Source organism: Jaculus jaculus, chromosome 18 (genome assembly GCF_020740685.1).
Source record: "Jaculus jaculus isolate mJacJac1 chromosome 18, mJacJac1.mat.Y.cur, whole genome shotgun sequence".
NCBI lineage: Eukaryota > Metazoa > Chordata > Mammalia > Rodentia > Dipodidae > Jaculus > Jaculus jaculus.
The window spans coordinates 54814371-54826287 of record NC_059119.1 but is presented as its reverse complement, the minus strand read 5'-3'; the positions used below and the strand labels follow the sequence as shown (position 1 = coordinate 54826287).

The 11917-nt window shown below is 41.9% G+C and overlaps 1 protein-coding gene and 1 non-coding gene across 2 annotated transcripts; one reads left to right on the top strand and one right to left on the bottom strand.

Moving 5' to 3' along the window:
* Positions 1-401: 401 nt before the first annotated feature.
* Ndufaf7 (NADH:ubiquinone oxidoreductase complex assembly factor 7) lies at positions 402-10121 on the top strand. The gene is given in 11 exon segments (XM_045137634.1): positions 402-946; positions 949-1187; positions 1189-1431; positions 3776-3856; positions 4703-4813; positions 5524-5737; positions 6509-6567; positions 7190-7300; positions 7574-7717; positions 9063-9236; positions 9840-10121. Coding segments are annotated over 11 exon segments (1659 nt in total). The 5' UTR covers positions 402-879; the 3' UTR covers positions 10056-10121.
* Positions 9598-9704, bottom strand: LOC123455918. Its single transcript, XR_006634215.1, has one exon. It is a non-coding gene; the product is annotated as a U6 spliceosomal RNA (small nuclear RNA).
* Positions 10122-11917: the final 1796 nt, after the last annotated feature.

Sequence of the window (11917 nt, the reverse complement as noted above, 5' to 3'; positions counted from 1 at the left end):
CTTGGAAAGAAAAGAGAACAGTTCCAGGAGCTCCTGCCAGGTGGGGAGCTGGAGGGGTTAAAGGAGAGTTAGGGTTAAGGGTCCCTCCTGGCTGGAGGGAGGCTCGTCCACCGTTGAAAGTTCCCAAGTGGTCAGAGAGCCTGCCCTCCCCTTGCAAAGGTATTTATACCCTTAGAGTGGTGAGCCGTGTCTTCTGGATCAGGTGAACCGGAGGGGACAGCTGTCTCAGGAAGAGGCAAGTTCTGGGGGTTGAACTTGACCAACCACAATGATTAAATCCTGTGAAAGACCTCCCCTCCCAGGAGGGGTGCTGGTTGTTTGCGGAAAAACAGGTCTAGGGAACTACGGAAGAGGTAAGAAGTCAGATCATCTTTCCTTTCTAGCGAGTGCAAACTTTCCTGCCTTTTTTACCGTCAGGGGTCCAGTCATCTGAACTGTACCCCCGCCCCCCCCCCACATGTCCAGGAGACAGAATGCACCAGAAGTTAGGAGCTGAGCCGAAAGATAGCTTTCTACTTGGCCTGAGCATTCAATCCTTTCCAGGAATGGAATGCAGAGGGGGAAGAGAAGGGTGGAGTTCAGTGTGATAGGCTGTATGAATTTCAAGTCTTTGTGGAACTCTTAGATGTGAGACCTCCAGTATGCAACTGGAGATGAAATTTGGTTGCTTGATGCCCCACCACACCATGCTATGCCATTGCAGTGCTGCAGGGGACTTGGAGAGTTTTCAGGTCTCTGAAAGCAGAAGCGGAGAGGACCCGGTTTGAATGTTGAGGAAGGATTGGACACTTTGGGGAAAGGGAATGATCCTTATTTAACTAAAGCAGAGATACCAGCTTATTTGTAGGAGTCACTTGAAACCAGAGTGGATGTAGGAAAATGCCAGTCTTCACGCTGCTCATGCCCCGGGACATGGAAGCTATTGGGAAAGCATGTCTTCTGCCCATTAGACACACAAGGCACTGTATGTCCCTGACAGTGGTGAGGTCTCTGTGTTTGGACTGAACTACAGTAACTGTCTAGGAAGTACAGATAACCAGAGCACACTGGTACCTAAGAATCGAGAAGCCTTAGTTATGAGTGGCCCCCGTGTTCTCGTCAGCACAGAAGATGCACTGGTCTACGCCTGGAGCCACAGGGGATACAGCCAGCTGGGCAATGGGACCACCAACCGAAGCGTCAGTTCTGGTTCAAGTCTGCACCGATCTCTTGATGGAAGAGGTGGTTGAAGTAGCTTGTGGCTCACCTCATTTGGTGGCCCTGGCCACTGATGGAGAGGTACTTCTCGGGCCTGGAACAACTGTGGCCAGGTGTGATCAGAACCTACAGCAAGTCAGCCAACTCCTGGACAAGTTACCATCTGCTTACGTAGTAAGAGGATGGTTGGCATTGCTTGTGGTCATGCCTCATCCTTGGCTTTTCTGGACAGTGGTGAGGAGGAAGAAACTTGCTAACAGGATATTTGTCCTGATTGTTGCTCGCTACTTTATAAACCCACCCTTCAGCCACCTGCCCCCATGGTCGTCATTGAGCTAGTGATTATTGCTAGGAAATTACTTCTTATTACACCTCCTACTTAAATGGGCTAGTTAACCACAGGTTCATGGAAATTATGCAGAATCTTTGGATGCCAACATTGTGGCATTGTGTATTGGGTAGTGGGCTGCTGTAGATGTTCCTGAGTTCACCTAGGTTAACTTTTTAATCCTGGTATGATCCCAAATGATTTCAGAATTCCTTGTGGTGTCATCTACGGTCCTCTGGTCTAGTGTTCTTCATGATTTAATTTAATTTAACTTAATTATTTGAGAGAGAGAAAGAATGGGCGTGCCAGAGCCTCCAGCCACTGTAAATGAACTCCAGATGCATGGCCAACTTGTGCATGTGGCTTACATGGGCCTGGAGGTTCAGGAGAAAGAAACAACCAAAAGAGAGATTTACTTCTTTATGTGAAAACAAGCACATAAACCACATCCTTCAATAGATGGTAGAATTCTGTGTATACCAAAGAATTGTTTTAAAAGTTTCTCTGATTCATTATCAATAAACGTTTAATATGCACGCCTCTGCCTGAGGTTGTGTAGAAATTTCTCTGGTGGAAAGGGTTTGCAAGTGGAAAAAGTTTAAGAAGCCCTGGAATTTACTTGAGAAAGCATAAAAACTTAACGTTTTAAGACAAGGTCTTGCTGTGTAGCCCTGTCTTAGAACTTGCCTTGTGGGTTCGGCTGGTCTCACACTTGCAGTACTCTTGCCTGCCTCTGAGAGTTGGGGCTGGGATTCTAGTCATTCACCATCATGGCTGGCCGCAAGGATATTTGAATAAATTTTATTTGTAAGCAGGGTAGGAAGAAAGAGAAACTATAGCCACACTAGGGCCTTTTGCTGCTGCAGAGGAATCCAGACACATGTACCACTTTAAGCATCTGGCTTTATATAGGTACTGGGGAACTAAATTCTGGGCTGACAGGCCTTGCAAGGAAGCACTTTTAACCGTTGAGTCATCTTCTCAACCATGAGGACCTTTTCAATACAAATCTTTCTCCACCCCCTGCCTCTACAAGGCAGGGTCTCACTCTAGCCCAGGCTGATCTGAAACTTACTCTTTAGGCTCAGGCTGGCCTCCAGCTCAAGGTGATCATCCTACATCAGCCTTCCCAGTGCTGGGAATAAAGTTGTGGGCCACTACCCTGGCCTTTCATAGAAATCTAAGTCTATTTTAAAAGTTAGGCCTTACGCAAAAACGTTGGGTATGAACCTAATGGCATAGGGTCTTCTCCCTCATAGAATTACCCCTTCTGGTCTGTGTAATGCCAGGCACTTAAATAAGCTCAGCAAAGGAAGCACTGGATTTAGTTTTAGATTGGAAGTCTTAGGGAGAGGCCAGCAAGGTAGCATTTGAACAGATTTAAAGGGTTGGTGTAATTGGCAGAATAAAAGGGAGTAAGAGTGAAAATTTTGCAGTAGCACAGAAATGTGGATAAGCATGCCTAATTTCTTAACAACCCATCTTTTTATTGAGATAATAATCATTAAAAAGTATACAAGGCACAAGTATACTGCTTGACAAATTTTCATGAACACTTGTATGTAATGTGTATCAAGGTCAAGACAGCACCAGAGGGCAGGGCTAGAAGAGGCTGAAGGGGCAATTGGGGTGTTACTGTGTGGGGAGGAGAGGACAGATGAAATTGACTCCAGTCCTGCCAGTTGAGTAACGATTTTTTTTTTTTTTTTCTCCTGAGGTAGGATCTCACTCTAGCCCAGGCTGACCTGGAAATCACTATAGTCTCAGGGTGGCCTCCAACTCCTACCTGCCTCTAGAGTGCTGGGATTAAAGGCGTGCGCCACTACGCCCGGCTCAAGTAATTGGATTTTAAAAATCAGTTTTGTTGAGGGCTGGAGAGATGGCTTAGCAGTTAAGGTGTTAAGACGCTTGCCTGCAAAGCCAAAGGACCCAGGTTTGATTCCCCAGAATCTATATGAAGCCAGATACACAAGGTAGCGCATGCTTTGGAGTTTGCAGTGGTGTGCCTATTCACACTCTGTCTGCCTCTATGTATATCAAACAAATAAGTATTTAAAAGATTAGTTTTGCGAAATGGCTGCTAATGTATAAAATTTAGGTAAAGACACTGTCTTTATCTTGACTAGTTAGTGGTAAAAGCTTTCATGGTAACTACTTACTTACTCATTGTGTACAATTATGTGAAATTTTGGAGTATTTTTAAAAGCCTTATGTGAAAATTAATTTTTTTCCTTTTTCTCTTTTTATCAGGGATATTATATGCACCGTGACATGCTGGGAGAAAAAGGAGATTTCATTACTTCACCTGAAATCAGTCAGATCTTTGGGGAGGTAATGCCCAGTGTACATACTATAAAAACAATGAATATCATAAATACTTGAGAGCAGATCCAGCTGCATTAGGATATAATAGCGTTTTATAGGTTTTTTTGTTTGTGAGTCATCAAATGTTTTGGGTTTGAAGGTAATGAGGTAGTACAGGAAAATGGTGGAGAGGACATTTGAAAAGTTTAGACTTTATTGTAGGAAAGGACTGTGAGAAATGAGGGCACAAAGGAAAGGAGATAGAAATTAAGAGCTTAGAAGTACCAGGTAAGATGAGATTGGTAGAACGAAGAAAGGAAACATTTAACAGAACATGGAAGTGTAATCAAGATCTCTCAAGCTTCCAGCCATGATTAACCTAATTACAAAGGAAGTCTTCCTTGAAGAAACAGAATTTTAGTTTGTTTCCACAAAAGTACCTGAAAATTATACACAAAAGGAAGTGGAATCCAGGTTTGAGAAGCACTCATTATATGTATCTATAAGACTCATGTAATGCTTTCAATCACAAGAGTAAGAAGTGGCATAATTACATTTCATATATCCTTTTGCCTTCAAATATTCATGCCTTTGTGTAGGGAATAGCCTTTTATAGAGGCTGCCTTCTCATTTTCTGCAGTATTAAACTCCTTGTGTGGTGTGTAGTCTGACGTCCAGTGAAGTTCCCGTCTGTAGCGGTGTGTTTTTAAAGTACGTACGTAAGGCACAAGTGTAGACACATGCACATCAAGTAACATACACATACTTACTGGGTTTCTGGCATAAAGTACATATTTATGTGTAGTTTTATGTTGTGGTATATTTTATACTTTACAATGCCTTACAACTTTAAAATGATGTTTTTCCTTGTAGCTACTAGGGATATGGTTTGTAAGTGAATGGATCGCCTCTGGAAACAAGGCGGCTTTTCAGCTGGTAGAACTGGGCCCAGGCCGGGGAACTCTAACTGGAGATATTTTGAGGGTAGGCAATAAATAACTTTCTCACTTATATTAATCTTACTACTTACCTGAGTGCAAATTTCATTTATTTTCTTGGCTTGTATCTCTCAACTAAAACATAATTTAGAATAATGTAGTGATTCATTACTTACTGTGTATACGCTTAAATAGTGGGGAGGAGAATGTAAAAGCTACAGATACAAAATGTTCAGCCAGATGTGGTGGCGCATGCATTTAATCCCAGCACTCAGGAGGCAGAGGTAGGAAGACTGTCATGAGTTCAAGGCCACCCTGAGACTACATAGTTTTTGGTTTTCTGAGGTAGGGTCTTGCTCTAGCACAGGCTGACCTGGAATTCACTTGGTAGTCTCAGCGTGGGCTTGAAGTCACAGCAATCCTACCTCTGCCTCCTGAGTACTGGTATTAAAGGTGTGTGCCACCTGGTGAAAACATTTAACACATTGTTTGCTTTTTTTTAAAAATTATTTATTTATTTACTTGAGAGTGACAGACACAGAGAGAAAGACAGGTAGAGGGAGAGAGAGAGAATGGGCACGCCAGGGCTTCCAGCCTCTGCAAATGAACTCCAGACGTGTGCGCCCCCTTGTGCATCTGGCTAACGTGGGACCTGGGGAAACGAGCCTCAAACTGGGGTCCTTAGGCTTCACAGGCAAGCGCTTAACCGCTAAGCCATCTCTCCAGCCCAGCACATTGTTTTCTATCTGTCTTTAGGTATTCAGTCAGCTTGGATCTGTGCTGAAAAACTGTGACATTTCAGTTCGTCTAGTAGAGGTGAGCCAAAAATTAAGTGAAATCCAAGCACTGACTCTGACTAAGGAGAAGATTCCTTTGGAGAAAGATGCTGAGTCTTTGGAATACATGAAAGGTGTTTCTAAGTCTGGGATTCCAGTCTCCTGGTATCGAGATTTGAAGGATGTTCCAGAAGGTAATGTACACAATGATCAGAAGATATGTCACAATGGTGACAGCTGATCCTGACCTTTACTGCAGTGGGTACAGATGGAGCAGTTGCTCCCAGCTCTTTTACCTGTTGAAAATAGCTGAGTTTCCTTTTTCTAGCAAGGAATTTTATAGGAGAAAATCAGATTGTCGACCATTAAGGAGCTTGTGCCTTTCATGAAGCTTTATAAAAAAGGTGGAAAACAAAACAGAACCCAAAGCATGAATCTCCAGTAAGCTTTTTAGTATTTCCCTACTGCTAATACAGTACTGAAGATGCAGTGGTCTGAGGCGGCAGGGCTGAAAACAGCAGCTAGGTCCAGTGATCAGTCACTTAAAATAACCTCTGTCTGCCTAAAGGCAAGCAAGGTATGGCAGAAGCCATTCAGTCAAGAATTGTTGAAAGATATATCTAAAGTGGTGAACAAGACACCCAAAGCCATTCTTCAGCTTGCTGAGATGATTTTAGAAAATTATAGTTCCTTTCCAGCTAATGAAATTCAGTCTCATTTCTTTTAGTGATGAAAAGATCTAGCTGGTGATTCAGGGATTTCAGATGAGAGTAGGAACGATTGTTCCTTTGTATGTCTGCAGACAGAGTATGTTCTCCACCAAGAGAATTCTTTCGCAGTGATGAATATAGAAGCATACAAGGTTCCAGTGCTGAAGAATTAGACATTTTCTTTCTTAGAGCTAATATTCAAAAGAATTACTTGCTTTGAAATGTTGATTAATTTTTTCTTATATTTTTAAATAGGGTACAGCTTTTATCTTGCACATGAATTTTTTGATGCCCTTCCTGTGCATAAATTTCAGGTACTGATGGCAGTCACGTTTACATTCTGTTAACGAGGGACTTCGAGTATGGTAGTGAGCAGTGACAGAGCTTGTTCATCATGTGAACATTTCTTGAGCTTGTTAAGCATTACTTGGAATTTCAGTTAATATAAATAATTGAAAAGCAAGAATAAAATATTAACTAGAATACCCAATTTTGAAGTAACTATTATGAATTAATTCTTTCAAGGACCCAATTGAGCAGCTGTACATACAGTTGAAGGGTTTTGTTTGGCGAGTCTTTAAATTCCAAAGTTGAAAATTTGTCTGCATTTTTGGTGTGAGACTTAAGATCTGGAAGTAATCTGTGTCTCCTGGCAACATCTAAGGCTAAGAGCAGTTCTCATTATTATTTATCCTGTTTGCTTTCCATTTTGGGGCTGTTCCATTTGTTATTGCTTCTTCCCTTAACATCAGTAGACTGTGCTTGTCTACTCATTTGCTCTACAGAAATGAAGTAATGCATTTAAATACTTGTACATAGGAAGGTGTGCTACAACTATTAGTTACTTATGGGAAGAGAGCTAGCTAACAGCTATTTTTGGTTAAGGCAACTTTGGAGAATTTTCAAAAATGTGTTCTTTCATATTACTTTGTTTAGAAAACACCACAAGGATGGAGAGAAGTGTTCGTTGATATTGATCCACAAGTTTCTGATAAGCTGAGATTTGTCTTGGCACCTTGTGCCACCCCAGCAGAAGCCTTCATACAAGTATGAACATGGGTTCTTCTTCAGTTTGTCTTACTGAACAGGATAGTGCTGGTCTGGTGTTCTTAGTTCTTGTTTTAGAGTTCCTTTCCAGTGGGAATTGCTATTAATAGTAATAAGTTCTACATAATAAAAGGGATGCCATATGGAACACTGAGCATATTCACATTGAACTCATCACCATGAATATACAATGCTCATAGGAGAAACATGTCAAAAGCCCAAAGGAACCATTCTTTTGACACTGGCTTATGATTCTCACTGTGCCCTTCCCAGCGCGATGAAACACGGGACCACGTTGAAGTGTGTCCTGATGCTGGGGTGCTGATTCAGGAGCTTTCTCAGCGCATCGCACTCACTGGAGGTGCTGCCCTGATAGCTGATTACGGCCACGATGGAACAAAGACAGATACCTTCCGGGTACGTCTCCCTTAGCAACCTGCTGTATCACTGTCATTGTTAGATGTGAAGCTTGTTGAAGATCCACCTGGCATTGTTGTGCTCCCTTGTTGTAGCATTAATGTCAATTCATACTGTTAAAATTACTCACAAACCTAGATCTTACTCCAACCTGGTCAGCTGCCCTTTCCATAGGATCTGAATTGCCACCACTTTCTCAGAATGTAGGCATGCATGTAGCCTAGTAAGCCTCTGAACTGAAACAGAGATTTTCTTCAGGTTAAGGACCTGTCTTAACTAAAAAAAAGTAACTTTGCAGATTGAGCTTAGGTACTACAATCAAGTTCTTTCATATTTTAACAGCTTTTTTTTTTTTTTTTTTTACTTTTTGGTTTTTCAAGGTAGGGTTTGTTCTAGCCCAGGCTGACCTGGATTTCACTATGTGGTTTCAGGGTAGCCTTGAACTCACAGCAATCCTCCTACCTCTGCCTCCCAAGTGCTGGGATAAAGGCGTGTGCCACCATGCCTGGCTATCTTTTCCTTTCTAGGTGTTTCCATTGACCCTTCCTAAACATCTTTCTAAATGTTCTTTAATAAGATGAACCCTGCTGAATATTCCTTAATTGAAATATGTATTTAGCTAGATGCTGGTAGTCATCTTTTAGATCTGTGTTTTCTTTTTGAAGCAGTGTCTCACATAGTACAGGAAGACATGGAACTCACTCTGTAACCCAAGCTGGCCTTGAACTTATGTGATCCTGCTACCTCAGCCTCCTGACTACTGGGATTAAAGCCATGCACCACCACACCTGGCTTAGGTCTGTGGTTTTTAATTCCTAACTTACTATTGTAAATTTAAAAAAATTAAAAAAAAAACCCTGGAAGAATTTGTTCTAGCCTTCCTTCTAGGTTTCTGGTCGACCAGGTCTGGATGGAGTCCAATAACGTATTCTCAAGTTAAAGATACTCTGATAACCTTCCATCCCTCAGAGAATTAACTCTTCTCTATTGCATCACCACAAGCATTAGTAGAAGAGTTAACACTGTTTCATGTTAAAGGCAATATCAGGCACTCAAAGAGTGTTACTGCATAGGCCAAACCAGATCTACATACATAGTTTTGTTTTTTCTTCCCCCTGAAGTAGGGTCTCCCTCTAGCCCAGTATGACCTGGAATTCACTTTGTAGTCCCAGGCTGTCCTCAAACTCAATGATTATTGTACTTCCGAGTGCTAGGATAAGAGGTGTGTCACCTTGGCCAGCCTTTTTCTTTATTAATATCTACTATATAAAAATGTACTAATTTGATGGTATTTCTTTAATCTCAGTAATTGTTAAGTATAAAAGGGCAAAAACTTATTTTCAAGGGATTTTGTGGACACAAACTTCATGATGTCCTGATTGCCCCTGGAACAGCAGATCTCACAGCCGATGTGGACTTCAGTTACCTGCGCAGAATGGCACAAGGAAAAGTAGCCTCTCTGGGCCCAATAAAACAAAAAACATTTTTAAAAAATATGGGCATTGATGTCCGACTGAAGGTAATGGCTTATTTCACTGTCGGTATATATCTTAATTTCATTGTAGTTGAAAAATTTCTTAAAGCAAGTTAAACTGGCTTTCTGCTATTGAAAGTAAACAGATGCTTGTTCTAGTCTTCCTAGAAGCATAGATAGAACTTAAATGTAACTGGACAGTTGGAGTGTGACACGGCTTAGAAAGTTTCTTTGTGATTGAGGCTTCCAGATAATGTTCCTGTTCCTTCAGGCCCTACCTTGTTCATGGGTATGAATTCTGTCACTGTTCCTTTAAGGACCCCTAACCTCTCTATAGAGCACATTACTTGGTGATCCTTCCATACATCTGGGCAGTAGTAATGTACATTTTTTTTTTAATATTTTTAAAAATATGGAACGCTTCACGAATTTGCGTGTCATCCTTGCACAGGGGCCATGCTAATCTTCTCTGTATCGTTCCAATTTTAGTATATGTGCTGCCGAAGCGAGCACGTAATGTACATTTTTGATAAGTACCCTGTGACCTTAGGTAACCAGAAATCATTCTGAGCATGAGGTCTTTACGCTTACTGCAGCCACCTGGGGACTCTTCCATTCACCTTTGCTAAGAGTGTTTTTTCTCCTCAGGTTCTTGTAGAGAAATCGGAAGAACCCTCTGTGAGGCAGCAGTTACTTGAGGGGTATGATATGTTAATGAATCCTGTGAAGATGGGAGATCGATTTAATTTCTTTGCGTTGCTGCCTCATCAGAGACTTCAAGGTGGAAGTCGTGAGATGAGTGCAGGCCAGTCAAAACCCTCGGCAGCACCTGTAGCTGGGTTTGATGAACTTGCTTGGCAGTGAAACTTCACCTTGGGTTTTTCACCCGTCTGCTTAAAAAAATCAAAATAAATACCATACTGAAAGTAACATAAGTGTTTAAATGTATTTTCTAGCAGGTGTGGTGGTGCACGCCTTTAATCCCAGCACTTGGGAGGCAGAGGTTGGAGGATCACCGTTAGTTCGAGGCCACCCTGGGCTATAGTGAGAACCTACCTCAAAAAAGAAAAAAGTATTTTATCTCTTGAGCCAATAAAAAGCCCAAATTATATAAATAAAAAAACAAATTTATAATCCAGGTGTGGTGGTGCACACCTTTAAGCCCAGCATTCGGGAGGTAGAGGTAGGAGGATTGCTGTAAATTCAAGGCCACCCTGAGACTACATAGTGAATTTCAGGTCGGTCTGGGCTAGAATGAGACCCTACCTTGAAAAAAAGAAAAAAGAAAAAAACTTACAGAACTTTCAAGCTTGTAACCAACTCAGTGCAATTGTTTTCAACCTGTGAAGTAATTTGTTACCATGAAACTGAGGTTCCTTTAATCCAACCAGTAGCTTTATTTCTATCTTATAAAGTACCATGGAGCACTGATTGGTTTGATAAAAGCTGGAAACACCCCAAATGACTAATTTCAGGGATCTGATTAAATAGATTATATGCAAAGGGGGTACACAACAGTGTATTCTGACATAAATTCAAATGCAAATGCTTCCATTGGTACATGCTTTTTTCTGAAGGAGAAAAGATGCATTAAACACTAACAAGTCAATTCACAGAAACTAATATGCTAGTATAGACTTCTTATTTTGTGTTCTGCGGTACGTACTTGCATGGACGAGGTAAGGAGAAGATACTCAGTATTAAATCTCATAATCTGGAAGTGTGCTCAGAGGTGGAGAGACTTAAATATTTTACCCCATATTTCTGTGGATTTCATAAGTAAAAATTAAGATATTAAACTTGGATATTAAACACGGTTAAAGTAGAAGCAAGAGGCAAGAGGACTAGACTCTGAATCCCTAGCATGCAAATGCCAGGTGGGCATGGTAGCCTACCTGTCATCCCAGTGCTGGTGATGTGGAGATGGGATCCTGGGGCAAGCTGAATCAGGGTTCGGAGTTCACGTGAGAGAGCCTGTCTCAGTAAGTAAAGTGAACCGCAACAGAGGACGAGGGCCAGTGTCAACCTGTGGTCGTCAAGTGCACCTGCATGTGCGCGCACCCACCCACACCCACATGAATGCAAATACACAACTCCCAACCCACTCAAGTGGTAAATGTTGAAAAAAGTGGGCTGGAGAGATGGCTTAGTGGTTAAGCGCTTACCTATGAAGCCTACGGACCCCAGTTCGAGGCTCAATTCCCTAGTACCCATGTAAGCCAGATGCACAAGGGGGCGTTCATTTGCAGTGGCTGGAGGCCCTAGCTTGCCCATTCTCTCTCTGTCACTCTCAAATTAAAAAAAACAACAACAAACAAACAAACAAACAAAAAAACCCCCTAAATTTGAAAAAAGTGATAAAGGTCACAGTTAAAAAAAAACAAAAAAACAAACAAAAAACCCTTCAGTAAATCAGACATACACCTAAAGACGACCGGAGAGTAAACGTGGCACGCATAGGAGCCGTGATTTTTAAAGTTTATTAGCAGGTGTGTATAGGCATGCCAGGCCCTTGGGCTGCTGCAGGTCAACACCAAGTGCTTGCAGCACTTTCTGCATCTGGCTTACGTGGTGCCTTGGAAACTCAATCTGGGCCAGCAGGCTTTGCAAGCCACTGCCTTTCTAACTACTGAGCCACCCTCACAGACCCCAGCTACCCCTACTTGCCCTCACTCTATTTCAGTCTGTCTCTGTACATGCTTTGTTTTTCTCAAGGACTTGGTTGG